The sequence below is a fragment of the Carassius auratus genome, unplaced genomic scaffold (assembly GCF_003368295.1).
Source record: "Carassius auratus strain Wakin unplaced genomic scaffold, ASM336829v1 scaf_tig00216060, whole genome shotgun sequence".
NCBI classification, from domain to species: Eukaryota; Metazoa; Chordata; class Actinopteri; order Cypriniformes; family Cyprinidae; genus Carassius; species Carassius auratus.
The window spans coordinates 386,752-407,017 of record NW_020528388.1 but is presented as its reverse complement, the minus strand read 5'-3'; the positions used below and the strand labels follow the sequence as shown (position 1 = coordinate 407,017).

Genomic DNA, 20,266 nt, shown 5'->3' with positions numbered 1-20,266 from the left:
CCCTTAATGCTGTTTTTTTTTTGGTAATCTGTGCAGGATTGTCTTGCCCTGGCAACCAAAAACACACTTCTTTTGTGACATTTTGCGACGCTCTTGCTCTGATCAGTGAATGTCTGTGCTCTCAGTGCTCTACTATACGGGAGCGCGCTCTCTTCCGGCAGAAGTGCCTCAGGACCCATATAAGGAAATTCCGCTCCATCTAACGTCACACTGAGCCATACTCGAAAAAAAACTTTCCGAAACTTGTGACAAACCGGACAAACGTACAACTTAATTTTTTAAACTTTGTCCATGTTTATCATGGGAATCCAACTTTAACAGTGTAAAAAACTCAGTATGCATGAAATAGCATTTCACCCCCCCTTTTAAAGAGTATAACTGTTTTAAATATAGATAATAATAATCAGAAATGTTTCTTGAGTACTAAATCATCATATTAGAATGATTTCTGAAGATCATGTGACACTGAAGACTGGAGGAATGATGCTGAAAATACAGATTTGATCACAGAAACAAATAACATTTCACAATATATTCACAAAGAAAATAAATATTTGAACTGATTATAAGTCTTTTAAAATTTTCATTAAAATATTATTTATTTATGTGATATAAAAGCTGAATAAATAACTTTTTATTCATCAATAAATCCTAAAGAAAAGTATCACATTCTCCCCACCCCCCAAAAAAAAAATAAAAAAATTTGAATTGAAAAAATTAAATAAAAAAATAAGCAGCACAACGTTTCTAACACCGAGCTTTGATCAAAGCAATAAATAATATTTTGAAGTATGTTAAGATAGAAAACCATTATTTGAAATGTTACATTTTTGAACAATATTACAGTTGATCAGATATATGCTGGCTTGATAAGCAAGAGACATATTTCAAAAATATAAAAAATAGTAATGTGTCCAAACTTTTGACAGTACCCTTATTAAGCAGACAGAATATTCTCGGGAATTTTTATATTTATAAAATCTTTGCCAAAAGATGCTTTTATTTCTGCTAACAGTATGATCCATTTTTATCGAGTAAATGTATTGAGAAATTGTCCAGCAACACTGTATAAAAATCTGTTTCAATTTCAGGTTCCAGAGCAGGGACTGTCAAATAGTAAGGTGAGTCCCCCTTTTTTCTATTTCAGTGGAGGTTAAGTAATTAAAACCATTTGAATGCTACAATGTATAATTGTGTATTGATAATATTGAGTGCCTGATAATGTTACAACTAGTGCTGTTCAAAGCATAATGTCTGTTAGGACCAATTGTGGTTTGCAGCTTTCTGGAGAAATGCCCCTTTAAATAACTTCACACTCAGCATCCTGAACTATATACAGGTGCATCTCAATAAATTAGAATGTCATGGAAAGTTCATTTATTTCAGTAATTCAACTCAAATTGTGAAACTTGTGTATTAAATAAATTCAGTGCACACAGACTGAAGTAGTTTAAGTCTTTGGTTCTTTTAATTGTGATGATTTTGGCTAAACAAATTAGAATACTTAGTAAAAAAAAAAAAAAAAAGAAGAAGATTTTAGTGAATTGTTGTCCTTTGGGAAAGTATGTTCATTTGCTGTACATGTACTCATTTTTTTTCTTTAATTATTGCTTCAATTCAGCGTGGCATGGAGGTGATCAGGTTGTGGCACTGCTGAGGTGGTATGGAGGCCCAGGTTTCTTTGACAGTGGCCTTCAGCTCATCTGCATTGTTTGGTCACGTTTCTCATCTTCCTCTTGACAATAGCCCATAGATTCTCTCTGGGGTTCAGGTCTGGTGATTTGCTGGCCAGTCAAGCACACCAACACCCACAGTCATTTTACCAACTTTTGGTGCTTTTGGCAGTGGGGAAGGTGTCAAATCCTGCTGGAAAATGAAATAGTCATCTTCAAAAAGCTGGTCAGCAGAAGGAAGCATGAAGTGCTCCAAAATTTCTTGATAAATGGTTGCAGTGACTTTGGTTTCCAAAAAAACATAATGGACCAACACCAGCAGATGACATTGCACCCCAAATAATCACAGACTGTGAAACTTAACACTGGACTTTAAGCAACTTGGACTATGAGCTTCTCCACCCTTCCTCCTTAGGACCTGGGTTTCCAAATTAAATAAAAAAGATTGGTCTCATCTGAAAAAAGGACTTTGGACCACTGGGTAACATTACAGTTCTTCTTCTCCTGAGCCCAGGTAAGAAACCTCTGACGTTGTCTATGTCTCAGGAGTGGCTTAACAAGAGGAATACGACAACTGTATCCAAATTCCTTGACACGTCTGTGTGTGGTGGCTCTTGATGCCTTGACCCCAGCCTCAGTCCATTTCAGTTCACTCAAATTCTTTAATCGACTTTGCTTGACAATCCTCATAAGGCTGCGGTTCTCTCGGTTGGTTGTGCATCTCTTTCTTCCACATTTTTTCCTTCCACTCAACTTTCTGTTAACATGCTTGGATACAGCACTCTGTGAGCAGCCTCTTTGGCAATGAATGTTTGAACCTCCTTGTGTCAATGATTGTCTTCTGGACAACTGTCAGATCAGCAGTCTTCCTCATGATTGTGTAGCCTAGTGAACCAAACCGAGAGACCATTCTGAAGGCTCAGGAAACCTTTGCAGGTGTTTTGAGTTGATTAGCTGATTGACATATCACCATATTCTGATTGTGAATTGGTGTGTTTTTGTTAAATGTGATCACAATTAAAATAACCAAAGACCAGGACGTGGATTCTGGGTTGTCTCGTGATTCATGTACAGCACTATATATTAGTGCCAACCTTAAAAGAATAATAATAAAAAAAGTTCAGTTAACATGCATTGTATTGATATTTCATTGATACACTCACTTTACAAATGAGGGAATTTAAATGAGTTAAAAGCTATAGCGAATTTAAATTGGTTAAAGTGATAATTCACCCATAAATTAAAATTCTGTCATCATTTAAAAAAAAAAAAACTTCTTGGAACGATTTGCATGTACAACGTGTGTCTTATACAAAATAAATAAAGGTGACTTGATTTCACAGGGCACTGTAATTTTAAGTTTTGCTTTTACTTACAGGTTAAATGTCAATGAAGGACCGCTTCATTTCCGTGTATGATGTGCACACCATTTTTCCATTTGTGTAGTATGGTGCAGATGGCAGGAAGGGTTTAAAGACAATTTCTGCATGAAGGCCTTTAAATGAAAAAAGTACAGAAAGCACAATTAAAAAATAAATAAATAAGCTTACAGTTAACATTTTTACAGTCTTTGTGGGATCCATCATTTGCACTAAGAGACAGACTAAACCAGTTTTCACTCCCTCCAGAAAATTGTGGCAATATTTGCAGCTAATTTGAGTAAATTTTCCCACCCTTTACCCTTTGACTGATCTTGACTTGTAGGGAGGAACAAAAGTACACTGTAAATGAAAGAAAGCTTTGTTGGACGGAATGCAACAATACACTTATTTCACCTCATTTAGTCTTTTTTCATAATTGAATTGGTCCATATACAGTATTGTTCAAAATAATAGCAGTACAATGTGACTAACCAGAATAATCAAGGTTTTTAGTATATTTTTTATTGCTACGTGGCAAACAAGTTACCAGTAGGTTCAGTAGATTGTCAGAAAACAAACAAGACCCAGCATTCATGATATGCACGCTCTTAAGGCTGTGCAATTGGGCAATTAGTTGAAAGGGGTGTGTTCAAAAAAATAGCAGTGTCTACCTTTGACTGTACAAACTCAAAACTATTTTGTACAAACATTTTTTTTTCTGGGATTTAGCAATCCTGTGAATCACTAAACTAATATTTAGTTGTATGACCACAGTTTTTTAAAACTGCTTGACATCTGTGTGGCATGGAGTCAACCAACTTGTGGCACCTCTCAGCTGTTATTCCACTCCATGATTCTTTAACAACATTCCACAATTCATTCACATTTCTTGGTTTTGCTTCAGAAACAGCATTTTTGATATCACCCCACAACTTCTCAATTGGATTAAGGTCTGGAGATTGGGCTGGCCACTCCATAACATTAATTTTGTTGGTTTGGAACCAAGACTTTGCCCGTTTACTAGTGTGTTTTGGGTCATTGTCTTGTTGAAACAACCATTTCAAGGGCATGTCCTCTTCAGCATAGGGCAACATGACCTCTTCAAGTATTTTAACATATGCAAACTGATCCATGATCGGTATTTATAAGAGAAAGATTTCTCTTATAAATCCAGCCGCTCGGAAAAACATGAGCGGCTGGAGGCGCGACGTGTTGGCAAAGCTAAAGAATCACGAGCGCGAGTAGACTTTTGCGTTGAGAGCGTCTGGGAGCTGTGACATTACAGTGAGGAAAAAACCATCATCCAAAACAAACCATGGCTAACAGTCAGATTCAGCCGGTTATTTATGATCCAGAATCAGATCCCCAGGCTGAAACTGAATGAGAGCAGCAGCAGCAACGACTGCAGCAGGACGTCTCTATGTAGTATATATGTGCTTAGCGGTTTTGGAAAATGACTAAGTTCCACTTTATGTTGTCTTTTTTTTTTTCTTTTTTCTTTTTTTTTTTTTTATAAAGGTGCACATGTGGGAAGTGCAGTTTGATGACAACATCGCATTTTGTTGTTTACTTGATGTGCTTACGCGCCGATAGCTAAGTTAACAACACAGAGATATTTGAAGCAGTTTTACTCACCGCATGCGGTTCCAACACACTATTGTGACAATTTTTCGTTGGGACTGCATTATCCTTAAGAAATAAACGATGTGCAAATCCGGCGTCAAACTGGGCCTTGTTTGTAAAACAAGCATCTTCGAAATGCAGCGAACAAACAAAAACACTTGCACAACTCCGTTGATGATCTGTAAAAATAAACTCCATCCACTGGTCCCTTAATGCTGTTTTTTTTTTGGTAATCTGTGCAGGATTGTCTTGCCCTGGCAACCAAAAACACACTTCTTTTGTGACATTTTGCGACGCTCTTGCTCTGATCAGTGAATGTCTGTGCTCTCAGTGCTCTACTATACGGGAGCGCGCTCTCTTCCGGCAGAAGTGCCTCAGGACCCATATAAGGAAATTCCGCTCCATCTAACGTCACACTGAGCCATACTCGAAAAAAACTTTCCGAAACTTGTGACAAACCGGACAAACGTACAACTTAATTTTTTAAACTTTGTCCATGTTTATCATGGGAATCCAACTTTAACAGTGTAAAAAACTCAGTATGCATGAAATAGCATTTCACCCCCCCTTTTAAAGAGTATAACTGTTTTAAATATAGATAATAATAATCAGAAATGTTTCTTGAGTACTAAATCATCATATTAGAATGATTTCTGAAGATCATGTGACACTGAAGACTGGAGGAATGATGCTGAAAATACAGATTTGATCACAGAAACAAATAACATTTCACAATATATTCACAAAGAAAATAAATATTTGAACTGATTATAAGTCTTTTAAAATTTTCATTAAAATATTATTTATTTATGTGATATAAAAGCTGAATAAATAACTTTTTATTCATCAATAAATCCTAAAGAAAAGTATCACATTCTCCCCACCCCCCAAAAAAAAATAAAAAAATTTGAATTGAAAAAATTAAATAAAAAAATAAGCAGCACAACGTTTCTAACACCGAGCTTTGATCAAAGCAATAAATAATATTTTGAAGTATGTTAAGATAGAAAACCATTATTTGAAATGTTACATTTTTGAACAATATTACAGTTGATCAGATATATGCTGGCTTGATAAGCAAGAGACATATTTCAAAAATATAAAAAATAGTAATGTGTCCAAACTTTTGACAGTACCCTTATTAAGCAGACAGAATATTCTCGGGAATTTTTATATTTATAAAATCTTTGCCAAAAGATGCTTTTATTTCTGCTAACAGTATGATCCATTTTTATCGAGTAAATGTATTGAGAAATTGTCCAGCAACACTGTATAAAAATCTGTTTCAATTTCAGGTTCCAGAGCAGGGACTGTCAAATAGTAAGGTGAGTCCCCCTTTTTTCTATTTCAGTGGAGGTTAAGTAATTAAAACCATTAGAATGCTACAATGTATAATTGTGTATTGATAATATTGAGTGCCTGATAATGTTACAACTAGTGCTGTTCAAAGCATAATGTCTGTTAGGACCAATTGTGGTTTGCAGCTTTCTGGAGAAATGCCCCTTTAAATAACTTCACACTCAGCATCCTGAACTATATACAGGTGCATCTCAATAAATTAGAATGTCATGGAAAGTTCATTTATTTCAGTAATTCAACTCAAATTGTGAAACTTGTGTATTAAATAAATTCAGTGCACACAGACTGAAGTAGTTTAAGTCTTTGGTTCTTTTAATTGTGATGATTTTGGCTAAACAAATTAGAATACTTAGTAAAAAAAAAAAAAAAAGAAGAAGATTTTAGTGAATTGTTGTCCTTTGGGAAAGTATGTTCATTTGCTGTACATGTACTCATTTTTTTTTCTTTAATTATTGCTTCAATTCAGCGTGGCATGGAGGTGATCAGGTTGTGGCACTGCTGAGGTGGTATGGAGGCCCAGGTTTCTTTGACAGTGTCCTTCAGCTCATCTGCATTGTTTGGTCACGTTTCTCATCTTCCTCTTGACAATAGCCCATAGATTCTCTCTGGGGTTCAGGTCTGGTGATTTGCTGGCCAGTCAAGCACACCAACACCCACAGTCATTTTACCAACTTTTGGTGCTTTTGGCAGTGGGGAAGGTGTCAAATCCTGCTGGAAAATGAAATAGTCATCTTCAAAAAGCTGGTCAGCAGAAGGAAGCATGAAGTGCTCCAAAATTTCTTGATAAATGGTTGCAGTGACTTTGGTTTCCAAAAAAACATAATGGACCAACACCAGCAGATGACATTGCACCCCAAATAATCACAGACTGTGAAACTTAACACTGGACTTTAAGCAACTTGGACTATGAGCTTCTCCACCCTTCCTCCTTAGGACCTGGGTTTCCAAATTAAATAAAAAAGATTGGTCTCATCTGAAAAAAGGACTTTGGACCACTGGGTAACATTACAGTTCTTCTTCTCCTGAGCCCAGGTAAGAAACCTCTGACGTTGTCTATGTCTCAGGAGTGGCTTAACAAGAGGAATACGACAACTGTATCCAAATTCCTTGACACGTCTGTGTGTGGTGGCTCTTGATGCCTTGACCCCAGCCTCAGTCCATTTCAGTTCACTCAAATTCTTCAATCGACTTTGCTTGACAATCCTCATAAGGCTGCGGTTCTCTCGGTTGGTTGTGCATCTCTTTCTTCCACATTTTTTTCCTTCCACTCAACTTTCTGTTAACATGCTTGGATACAGCACTCTGTGAGCAGCCTCTTTGGCAATGAATGTTTGAACCTCCTTGTGTCAATGATTGTCTTCTGGACAACTGTCAGATCAGCAGTCTTCCTCATGATTGTGTAGCCTAGTGAACCAAACCGAGAGACCATTCTGAAGGCTCAGGAAACCTTTGCAGGTGTTTTGAGTTGATTAGCTGATTGACATATCACCATATTCTGATTGTGAATTGGTGTGTTTTTGTTAAATGTGATCACAATTAAAATAACCAAAGACCAGGACGTGGATTCTGGGTTGTCTCGTGATTCATGTACAGCACTATATATTAGTGCCAACCTTAAAAGAATAATAATAAAAAAAGTTCAGTTAACATGCATTGTATTGATATTTCATTGATACACTCACTTTACAAATGAGGGAATTTAAATGAGTTAAAAGCTATAGCGAATTTAAATTGGTTAAAGTGATAATTCACCCATAAATTAAAATTCTGTCATCATTTAAAAAAAAAAAAAACTTCTTGGAACGATTTGCATGTACAACGTGTGTCTTATACAAAATAAATAAAGGTGACTTGATTTCACAGGGCACTGTAATTTTAAGTTTTGCTTTTACTTACAGGTTAAATGTCAATGAAGGACCACTTCATTTCCGTGTATGATGTGCACACCATTTTTCCATTTGTGTAGTATGGTGCAGATGGCAGGAAGGGTTTAAAGACAATTTCTGCATGAAGGCCTTTAAATGAAAAAAGTACAGAAAGCACAATTAAAAAATAAATAAATAAGCTTACAGTTAACATTTTTACAGTCTTTGTGGGATCCATCATTTGCACTAAGAGACAGACTAAACCAGTTTTCACTCCCTCCAGAAAATTGTGGCAATATTTGCAGCTAATTTGAGTAAATTTTCCCACCCTTTACCCTTTGACTGATCTTGACTTGTAGGGAGGAACAAAAGTACACTGTAAATGAAAGAAAGCTTTGTTGGACGGAATGCAACAATACACTTATTTCACCTCATTTAGTCTTTTTTCATAATTGAATTGGTCCATATACAGTATTGTTCAAAATAATAGCAGTACAATGTGACTAACCAGAATAATCAAGGTTTTTAGTATATTTCTTATTGCTACGTGGCAAACAAGTTACCAGTAGGTTCAGTAGATTGTCAGAAAACAAACAAGACCCAGCATTCATGATATGCACGCTCTTAAGGCTGTGCAATTGGGCAATTAGTTGAAAGGGGTGTGTTCAAAAAAATAGCAGTGTCTACCTTTGACTGTACAAACTCAAAACTATTTTGTACAAACATTTTTTTTTCTGGGATTTAGCAATCCTGTGAATCACTAAACTAATATTTAGTTGTATGACCACAGTTTTTTAAAACTGCTTGACATCTGTGTGGCATGGAGTCAACCAACTTGTGGCACCTCTCAGCTGTTATTCCACTCCATGATTCTTTAACAACATTCCACAATTCATTCACATTTCTTGGTTTTGCTTCAGAAACAGCATTTTTGATATCACCCCACAACTTCTCAATTGGATTAAGGTCTGGAGATTGGGCTGGCCACTCCATAACATTAATTTTGTTGGTTTGGAACCAAGACTTTGCCCGTTTACTAGTGTGTTTTGGGTCATTGTCTTGTTGAAACAACCATTTCAAGGGCATGTCCTCTTCAGCATAGGGCAACATGACCTCTTCAAGTATTTTAACATATGCAAACTGATCCATGATCCCTGGTATGCGATAAATAGGTCCGTGTTGGACCTATTTATCGCATACCAGGGATCATGGATCAGTTTGCATATGTTAAAGGAGAAACATGCCCATATCATGATGCTTGCACCTCCATGCTTCACTGTCTTCACTGTGTACTGTGGCTTGAATTCAGAGTTTGGGGGTCGTCTCACAAACTGCCTGTGGCCCTTGGACCCAAAAAGAACAATTTTACTCTCATCAGTCCACAAAATGTTCCTCCATTTCTCTTTAGGCCAGTTGATGTGTTCTTTGGCAAATTGTAACCTCTTCTGCACATGCCTTTTTTTAACAAAGGGACTTTGCGGGGGATTCTTGAAAATAGATTAGCTTCACACAGACGTCTTCTAACTGTCACAGTACTTACAGGTAACTCCAGACTGTCTTTGATCATCCTGGAGGTGATCATTGGCTGAGCCTTTGCCATTCTGGTTATTCTTCTATCCATTTTGATGGTTGTCTTCCGTTTTCTTCCACGTCTCTCTGGTTTTGCTCTCCATTTTAAGGCATTGGAGATCATTTTAGCTGAACAGCCTATCATTTTTTTGCACCTCTTTATAGGTTTTCCCCTCTCTAATCAACTTTTTAATCAAAGTACGCTGTTCTTCTGAACAATGTCTTGAACGACCCATTTTCCTCAGCTTTCAAATGCATGTTCAACAAGTGTTGGCTTCATCCTTAAATAGGGGCCACCTGATTCACACCTGTTTCTTCACAAAATTGATGACCTCAGTGATTGAATGCCACACTGCTATTTTTTTGAACACACCCCTTTCAACTAATTCAACTAATTGCCCAATTGCACAGCCTTAAGAGCGTGCATATCATGAATGCTGGGTCTCATTTGTTTTCTGAGAATCTACTGAACCTACTGGTAACTTGTTTGCCACGTAGCAATAAAAAAATATACGAAAAACCTTGATTATTCTGGTTAGTCACATTGTACTGCTATTATTTTGAACAATACTGTATTTCACCTCATTTAGTCTTTTTTCATAATTTTAGGAAGTCATAGGTCTAAGTAAAATTGAAAACTTATGTACCATTAATTTAAATGGGTTACTTACCTTGAAATGTTTCAGTTAACAGCCAGAAATTCTATTGTTGCAAATTTTCCTTCACAAAAAGTCCATTGTCTAAAACATAAGTATAAACACATTTAGTACAACACATTAAAAAAAAAACATGTCAGTCAATCTAGCTTCATAAGAGAAATTGCTGTAATTATAGGGTATTCTGATAGATGCATAACAATATTCAATATCTATAAACCATAAAAACACTATTAGTGTACAATTAATTAGTGCTGGTGCACTAAGACAATTATGGCTTCTGTTTTACGCTCCCCTCTTAAAGGTTGGTTGTAGGAGAAACGTTAACGTTATGTAAATTTGGGACACTGGTATAAATTTCCATGATTGCCTCACGACTGCGCGCTTTTCTTTCTTCTGGGTTTTGAACTTTTATAACAGAAAAGTGCAGGTTCATTCAAATGATTCTCACGGAGTCTGCTGTCTGTCGCATGACTGATGTGTGTGAGGTGAGCTCAGAGCTCGCGCAGCAGCTTTTTTTACTGGTCCGATTCGATAAATGGTCCGTGCGGCTTTTCTATCTTAATTATATCGATTTCGTCAAACTTTCACATTTCACCGGACATTTTTATCAACTTTAAGTAACGTTAATACTTGTCTAAAAAGTTTTGCAGCTAATCTTTTAATGTATTAATGCTGGCGAACAAACAGGAATAGGATTCATCTCTGGGGGAAACAAACGGACTAAAGGAAATAATTAACTTATCAGACACCTTAGTAGTTAATATACGGTAGCTTATGCCAAGATGATTTATGACTTTGACCTTTGACCTTTTGACAGGTTGAACTTCCGGTAACCTTATGATGGATGGGCGGAACTTTCCGGCTTCAAGGGTTAGCCTATGACCTTTGCAATCATCGATCATGTGCTTTTGACAGAAAGTTTTACCCTATTGACCTAGTTAGTTCTAAATCATGGTTGTGACGGCTAGTTTAAACGGAAGATGAAAGACTCCTCACGCATCGATCATGCGGTTTTGACAGAAAGTTTTACCCTATTGACCTGTTAGTTCTAAATTAAAACGGTATATGAAAGACTCCCCACGCATCGATCATGCGGTTTTGACAGAAAGTTTTACCCTATTGACCTGTTAGTTCTAAATTAAAACGGTATATGAAAGACTCCCCAATCATCGATCATGTGGTTTTGACAGAAAGTTTTACCCTATTGACCGTTAGTTTGTTTGAAGTGTGTGCCAGTTGTTTGAACTCTGCGTCAGTTAGCTTGTTTGAAGTTTATCACAGTTATACGGTTATGTGTGTGTGGTTATAAGGCTTCTCCCCCTCCCATTACATTTATGAGCGGTGTATAAATGGGGTCGGTGTGTTCTACATTTTATATATATATATAAAACATTATATAATTTATATAATCTCAAACAATTAAAGATTGAAAACACATTTTAATTATTTCACATTTATATATATATATAAAACATTATATAATTTATATAATATAAAACACATTTTAGTTATTTCACATTTATATATATATATATATATATATATATATATATATATATATATATATATATATATATAAAACATTATATAATTTATATAATATACATAATCTAAAAACAATTGAACTAAGGTTGAAAAGCTTACTAAAGCAATCCACCTACCTTATTTAGACAGAAGCTTCAGCTTTGTGAGAAACGGGACTCCAGCTCCATCTGTCGGACTCTCTCTGAATGATAGCACACGGTTGATCCGCGCTTGTGCCTCAGGAGAGATACGGAGAGATAGCGCGCCTGCAGGCGCGCGCTCGTGCCCCAGGGAGTGAGACAGAGACTTTGTAGTACAACAGTACAACAGACTTTCAAAACACGTAGTTCTTTATATAATATACATATTCTAAGGTTGAAAAACATTCTGTTCTTTTAAAAAAAGGTTATAAATGAAACCGTTATAAAAAAATATACTGAAACCGACTGTTTTCAGATAAAACGAGATCCATGTTTAGAGAGCTGAAAGGAGTTGTTTTCACATCACCTTCCTGACCCGCAAGTATTCACAGCGTCTTCTTTTGCACGCTACACTTCTCTTTCTTCCGAATTTACTACAAAATCATAATATCTTCAAAGACATTGCTAATTAAAACTAACGTATCTCACGAAGGAGTACCATGTTTTTGACAGTTTTCTGACGGCTGCATCTGTGAATTACGGTGGGCGAGCGGCTAGCATCTCTTTGTACCCCTCTAATTTATGACGACATGCGCGACCCTGGTTCAGTTTCCCACCTTTTGAACAAGTTCATTCATAGAACAAGGATGACACCTAGTGGTCACTCAACACCGATTTTCTTTCACAGCGCCCCTTATAAACCTATTTATACGCGTTACAAACCATCACTTTGAAGCAGAAAAACTTTTTGGACGACTCTCCAAGACATTTGCTTTCCAAGACAATGGATCAAAGTGAGTATTTTATCATTTCATGTTATCTGATGGTAGTGATATTAATAAAAAAACAATTCATTGATCAAATTATGTTATGCTATCTTACAGTCTATGATGGTTTTAAACCATATTTCATGTCATTCCTGTAACTTTCTTCATGTTAAGCAGATTACACAGACATCTGCTGATAGTGTTATTTTAAAAAAAACTATTCATCGATCAAAGCCTGTTATGTTATTTTTACAGTCTATGGTGTCTTATTATTTCATGTCATTCCCCGTAATTTTCTTCATGTTAAGCAGATTACGCAGACATCTGCTGATAGTGATATTTAAAAAAAAACTATTCATTGATCAAAGCATGTTATGTTATTTTTACAGTCTATGGTGTCTTATTATTTCATGTCATTCCCCGTAATTTTCTTCATGTTAAGCAGATTACGCAGACATCTGCTGATAGTGATATTTTAAAAACTATTCATTGATCAAAGCCTGTTATGTTAATTTTACAGTCTATGGTGTCTTATTATTTCATGTCATTCCCCGTAATTTTCCTCATGTTAATCAGATTACGCAGACATCTGCCGATAGTGATATTTAAAAAACTATTCATTGATCAAAGCCTATTTTTACAGTCTATGACGTCTTTATGTCGTCTTAATATTTCATGTTAAGCAGATTACGCAGCCATATGCAGATAGAGATATTTTTAACAATATAAAGTATGTGTTATTGGACTTAATATCATGAATGAAAAAAAAAATGAAAAAATACTTTTATTTTGCATATATCACCATATCCTGTTGAAAATACTTTTATTTTGAAAATATGACGCCATCCTGTTAAAATACTTTTATTTTGAAAATATGACGACGTCCGGTTGACGCGCGCTTAGTTTTGCCTGCTTCAATGCTACGTATAGGATATCAGAAAAAACAATTCTGGTCCGTTAAATCTACGTTTTGCCACTCCGTTATCCGTTTGTCATCTATGAAGACGACATCGCGGAAGGTGTAAGCGTAACTAAGCGTGACTCAGAAAACCATTTTTCCCGTTTGCTAACTGTTCGCAGTGAAACGACATATGAGGATATGATTGTGAAATGGCTCCCCCCGGTGAGTCTGGATGAAATGACGCCGTTATAGTGAAAATTGCGCCATCTGCTTGCGGTTTAATGTTATGACATCACGATTTCTTTGTCACAGTGTGTGTATGTGTGTGTGCTCCATTAAACTGTAAAATAAAACCCTCTCCATGTGTTTGAAATCATAACACTTTTTATATTTTTTTATCACAGGTTCAAATATTGAGCGCCAAGCCTTTGACGCTATTAATACACGTAAGTACGTATTAACTATTCTTTTTATAAACTAAAATGAATGTATTTTAATTTTGTATATTATTAATTAATTTATTTATTTATTTATTATTTTTTATCATAATTTTTTTTTTTTTTTTTTTTTTTTCACAGAGGCCGCGATTGATCCAGACAGCGCAGCCGATGGTAAGACAAGATCCGTCTCCATAATTTTTTATGAAAATTTAAAATTTAAAATTTTATGTTTATGAGGAATCTAATTATTTTATTTTTTAGATTTTATCCAATTCATCACACAACCCGCCTTTCAGACAGTTATCGATCTCACGCAAGATGGCGACGAAGATCCCACCGTCAACGTAACAGACAACATCCCGCCTGATTCCGCTCCGGCCCACATCGAGAATCCAATAGGATCCTGCGACGAATCACTCCCTGGACCCGCTGACGAACCAGCGAGAAAGAAGACTAGAAAAACGAATCGCCCCACCTCTCCGGGCAGTCCTGGACCGTGTGACGAACCACCAAGAAAGACTTATCGTTTTACAGCGGTGGTCCGACCTGAATCGAACGGCGAACTACCGAGAAAGGCTTATCGTTTTACCCCGGCGATCAGTCCCGAGAGCCCTCCAGAGAGGAAAACTCTCTGTCCGGTACCACCGAACAGCCCGGCGACCAGTCCTGAGACCGATCTGTTTTATGGTGAGACTAACTACATTATTTGCATTTAAACCAGATGGTGTCAAACATTAAGATTTTTTTTAACATCCAGCAGACTCGAGTAGAAGCCATAAGGATGACGTGACTACCTGGGGCATGTCTCAAATCGATGCCTGGGACCAGAGTTCTTGGACGAGCGAGCGTGACGAGGTGTCTACCACCAACGTGGGTCAAACGCCATATCCTTCTCCCTCACCGTCGTCCGAAGAAGTAGAAGTGGAAGAAGTGCCGGCGCCTCAGCCGCTTGATGAATCATGCGACGATCTGCCTCCGTTTCATAGCCCCATTAATTCGATACAATCATTCGGTCAAGAGTTGCCCAACGCGATCAATTTGTTGTTAATATCATCTTGTACGTTGCGGAGTTCGACGTATTTGTTGTTTATGTCAACCTGTGCGTCGCGAAACTCTTGACCGAATGATTGTATCGAATTAATGGGGCTATGAAACGGAGGCAGATCGTCGCATGATTCATCAAGCGGCTGAGGCGCCGGCACTTCTTCCACTTCTACTTCTTCGGACGACGGTGAGGGAGAAGGATATGGCGTTTGACCCACGTTGGTGGTAGACACCTCGTCACGCTCGCTCGTCCAAGAACTCTGGTCCCAGGCATCGATTTGAGACATGCCCCAGGTAGTCACGTCATCCTTATGGCTTCTACTCGAGTCTGCTGGATGTTAAAAAAATCTTAATGTTTGACACCATCTGGTTTAAATGCAAATAATGTAGTTAGTCTCACCATAAAACAGATCGGTCTCAGGACTGGTCGCCGGGCTGTTCGGTGGTACCGGACAGAGAGTTTTCCTCTCTGGAGGGCTCTCGGGACTGATCGCCGGGGTAAAACGATAAGCCTTTCTCGGTAGTTCGCCGTTCGATTCAGGTCGGACCACCGCTGTAAAACGATAAGTCTTTCTTGGTGGTTCGTCACACGGTCCAGGACTGCCCGGAGAGGTGGGGCGATTCGTTTTTCTAGTCTTCTTTCTCGCTGGTTCGTCAGCGGGTCCAGGGAGTGATTCGTCGCAGGATCCTATTGGATTCTCGATGTGGGCCGGAGCGGAATCAGGCGGGATGTTGTCTGTTACGTTGACGGTGGGATCTTCGTCGCCATCTTGCGTGAGATCGATAACTGTCTGAAAGGCGGGTTGTGTGATGAATTGGATAAAATCTAAAAAATAAAATAATTAGATTCCTCATAAACATAAAAATTTTAAATTTTAAATTTTTCATAAAAAATTATGGAGACGGATCTTGTCTTACCATCGGCTGCGCTGTCTGGATCAATCGCGGCCTCTGTGAAAAAAAAAAAAAAAAAAAAAAATTATGATAAAAATAATAAATAAATAAATAAATTAATTAATAATATACAAAATTAAAATACATTCATTTTAGTTTATAAAAAGAATAGTTAATACGTACTTACGTGTATTAATAGCGTCAAAGGCTTGGCGCTCAATATTTGAACCTGTGATAAAAAATATAAAAAGTGTTATGATTTCAAACACATGGAGAGGGTTTTTATTTTACAGTTTAATGGAGCACACACACATACACACACTGTGACAAAGAAATCGTGATGTCATAACATTAAACCGCAAGCAGATGGCGCAATTTTCACTATAACGGCGTCATTTCATCCAGACTCACCGGGGGGAGCCATTTCACAATCATATCCTCATATGTCGTTTCACTGCGAACAGTTAGCAAACGGGAAAAATGGTTTTCTGAGTCACGCTTAGTTACGCTTACACCTTCCGCGATGTCGTCTTCATAGATGACAAACGGATAACGGAGTGGCAAAACGTAGATTTAACGGACCAGAATTGTTTTTTCTGATATCCTATACGTAGCATTGAAGCAGGCAAAACTAAGCGCGCGTCAACCGGACGTCGTCATATTTTCAAAATAAAAGTATTTTAACAGGATGGCGTCATATTTTCAAAATAAAAGTATTTTCAACAGGATATGGTGATATATGCAAAATAAAAGTATTTTTTCATTTTTTTTTTCATTCATGATATTAAGTCCAATAACACATACTTTATATTGTTAAAAATATCTCTATCTGCATATGGCTGCGTAATCTGCTTAACATGAAATATTAAGACGACATAAAGACGTCATAGACTGTAAAAATAGGCTTTGATCAATGAATAGTTTTTTAAATATCACTATCGGCAGATGTCTGCGTAATCTGATTAACATGAGGAAAATTACGGGGAATGACATGAAATAATAAGACACCATAGACTGTAAAATTAACATAACAGGCTTTGATCAATGAATAGTTTTTAAAATATCACTATCAGCAGATGTCTGCGTAATCTGCTTAACATGAAGAAAATTACGGGGAATGACATGAAATAATAAGACACCATAGACTGTAAAAATAACATAACATGCTTTGATCAATGAATAGTTTTTTTTTAAATATCACTATCAGCAGATGTCTGCGTAATCTGCTTAACATGAAGAAAATTACGGGGAATGACATGAAATAATAAGACACCATAGACTGTAAAAATAACATAACAGGCTTTGATCGATGAATAGTTTTTTTTAAAATAACACTATCAGCAGATGTCTGTGTAATCTGCTTAACATGAAGAAAGTTACAGGAATGACATGAAATATGGTTTAAAACCATCATAGACTGTAAGATAGCATAACATAATTTGATCAATGAATTGTTTTTTATTAATATCACTACCATCAGATAACATGAAATGATAAAATACTCACTTTGATCCATTGTCTTGGAAAGCAAATGTCTTGGAGAGTCGTCCAAAAAGTTTTTCTGCTTCAAAGTGATGGTTTGTAACGCGTATAAATAGGTTTATAAGGGGCGCTGTGAAAGAAAATCGGTGTTGAGTGACCACTAGGTGTCATCCTTGTTCTATGAATGAACTTGTTCAAAAGGTGGGAAACTGAACCAGGGTCGCGCATGTCGTCATAAATTAGAGGGGTACAAAGAGATGCTAGCCGCTCGCCCACCGTAATTCACAGATGCAGCCGTCAGAAAACTGTCAAAAACATGGTACTCCTTCGTGAGATACGTTAGTTTTAATTAGCAATGTCTTTGAAGATATTATGATTTTGTAGTAAATTCGGAAGAAAGAGAAGTGTAGCGTGCAAAAGAAGACGCTGTGAATACTTGCGGGTCAGGAAGGTGATGTGAAAACAACTCCTTTCAGCTCTCTAAACATGGATCTCGTTTTATCTGAAAACAGTCGGTTTCAGTATATTTTTTTATAACGGTTTCATTTATAACCTTTTTTTAAAAGAACAGAATGTTTTTCAACCTTAGAATATGTATATTATATAAAGAACTACGTGTTTTGAAAGTCTGTTGTACTGTTGTACTACAAAGTCTCTGTCTCACTCCCTGGGGCACGAGCGCGCGCCTGCAGGCGCGCTATCTCTCCGTATCTCTCCTGAGGCACAAGCGCGGATCAACCGTGTGCTATCATTCAGAGAGAGTCCGACAGATGGAGCTGGAGTCCCGTTTCTCACAAAGCTGAAGCTTCTGTCTAAATAAGGTAGGTGGATTGCTTTAGTAAGCTTTTCAACCTTAGTTCAATTGTTTTTAGATTATGTATATTATATAAATTATATAATGTTTTATATATATATATATATATATATATATATATATATATATATATATATATATATATATATAAATGTGAAATAACTAAAATGTGTTTTATATTATATAAATTATATAATGTTTTATATATATATATATAAATGTGAAATAATTAAAATGTGTTTTCAATCTTTAATTGTTTGAGATTATATAAATTATATAATGTTTTATATATATATATAAAATGTAGAACACACCGACCCCATTTATACACCGCTCATAAATGTAATGGGAGGGGGAGAAGCCTTATAACCACACACACATAACCGTATAACTGTGATAAACTTCAAACAAGCTAACTGACGCAGAGTTCAAACAACTGGCACACACTTCAAACAAACTAACGGTCAATAGGGTAAAACTTTCTGTCAAAACCACATGATCGATGATTGGGGAGTCTTTCATATACCGTTTTAATTTAGAACTAACAGGTCAATAGGGTAAAACTTTCTGTCAAAACCGCATGATCGATGCGTGGGGAGTCTTTCATATACCGTTTTAATTTAGAACTAACAGGTCAATAGGGTAAAACTTTCTGTCAAAACCGCATGATCGATGCGTGAGGAGTCTTTCATCTTCCGTTTAAACTAGCCGTCACAACCATGATTTAGAACTAACTAGGTCAATAGGGTAAAACTTTCTGTCAAAAGCACATGATCGATGATTGCAAAGGTCATAGGCTAACCCTTGAAGCCGGAAAGTTCCGCCCATCCATCATAAGGTTACCGGAAGTTCAACCTGTCAAAAGGTCAAAGGTCAAAGTCATAAATCATCTTGGCATAAGCTACCGTATATTAACTACTCACCTTACTTAATGTTAAAACAGTTATATGCATCAAACGATTATATTAACAGTTACTTACCCTTCTTAATCAGGCAGGCTCAGGGGCGTGACTAGAGAATTTTCAGTGGGGGGGCCATGCTGGGGCACTGCCTCCAAATGGGGTGTCCGCCAGTGACCAAAAATAATAATTAAAAAAAAAGCTAAATTCTACAGTATATTACGTAAATCCTATTGATTTTATTATTTATTAACTTGAATAAAGTTACTTGTAAACAAATCCAGTAATAAAGCACATTTTTATTAATTTAGTTTTTAGTCATCCCTTTATGTATTAAATTTGAGAATAAATAATTTTTTTCTTTGAAAGAAACTCCCTATATTTTTACTTCTCCACTGCCTTCAAAAGAAACACTTATGTGTGTCTGTTATTCTCAATCTAAAAAAAAATGTAAATTGTGAATGAAATGCACAGAATGCATCAACGTCCAAGTTAAGCCTGACAATTTAACTGACTAACTGACTGACTTACTCTCATGCATTAACAAGTATTATTATGGAACATTCTGTGCATATTGTCATTTGGTGCAATCTTGCTATGTAGTCACTGTCACAAAATAAACGGATACAAAATGTGCAAATCACCATGACTGTTTATTGTTTGATGTCGCCCAGCGTATTTTACTTTTATTGTGTTTTATTAAACGTTGACTGAACATTCGATTGAAATCAACCACGACCAACGCGAGCAGAGCCTGACGGGGTTGATCTGAGAAAACCATACAAACATATTAAAACATACATAAAGGTTACCTACCAGCTGTTTGTTTTATGTTTATGTATATATTAGACCAATTTGTCAAGTCTGCCTAGGAAAAACATTTATTATACCAGCAAACTCAAAATTGGATTAAAAATAAACTAGGCTATAAATACTTGGATTATTATATTATTATATAGCCTAGTGTTTATTTACTGATAGACAGTCAAAAAGACAAATTAATCAATATTTTATTTATAACAAGGTTTTATTTATTTATAAAATAATAACACCACAGATCCAGAAGAAACAGTAACAAAAACAGTGACAGAAATGTCAGAAATAGCGCATGGATCTGTCACGTGATTAAGGAATGATTTGAACCTGAAGACTTGTCAGACAAGAGGTGAGTTAATCACAGACTGAAGACCCAGGTAAATAACTAATTAATCTTTTCTGCATTTTAGTTTTGTATTGTTTGTAGTGTGATCAA

The 20,266-nt window shown here is 36.4% G+C and overlaps 2 protein-coding genes across 2 annotated transcripts; one reads left to right on the top strand and one right to left on the bottom strand.

The window, feature by feature from the left end:
- Positions 1-11,774: 11,774 nt before the first annotated feature.
- Positions 11,775-14,929, top strand: LOC113097012 (uncharacterized). Its single transcript, XM_026262242.1, has 6 exons — positions 11,775-12,567; positions 13,846-13,887; positions 14,020-14,052; positions 14,143-14,568; positions 14,639-14,825; positions 14,902-14,929. The coding sequence occupies exons 1-6, from the start codon at positions 12,558-12,560 to the stop codon at positions 14,927-14,929; spliced, it is 726 nt and encodes a 241-aa protein (XP_026118027.1). The 5' UTR covers positions 11,775-12,557.
- A 2-nt stretch (positions 14,930-14,931) lies between these two features.
- On the bottom strand, positions 14,932-18,118 carry LOC113097011 (uncharacterized). The gene is made up of 6 exons (XM_026262241.1): positions 17,326-18,118; positions 16,007-16,048; positions 15,844-15,876; positions 15,326-15,751; positions 15,037-15,256; positions 14,932-14,935 (listed from the first exon to the last, which is right to left on the bottom strand). Exons 1-6 carry the CDS (start codon positions 17,333-17,335, stop codon positions 14,932-14,934), a joined length of 735 nt encoding a protein of 244 aa, XP_026118026.1. The 5' UTR covers positions 17,336-18,118.
- Between the last annotated feature and the right edge of the window lie 2,148 nt (positions 18,119-20,266).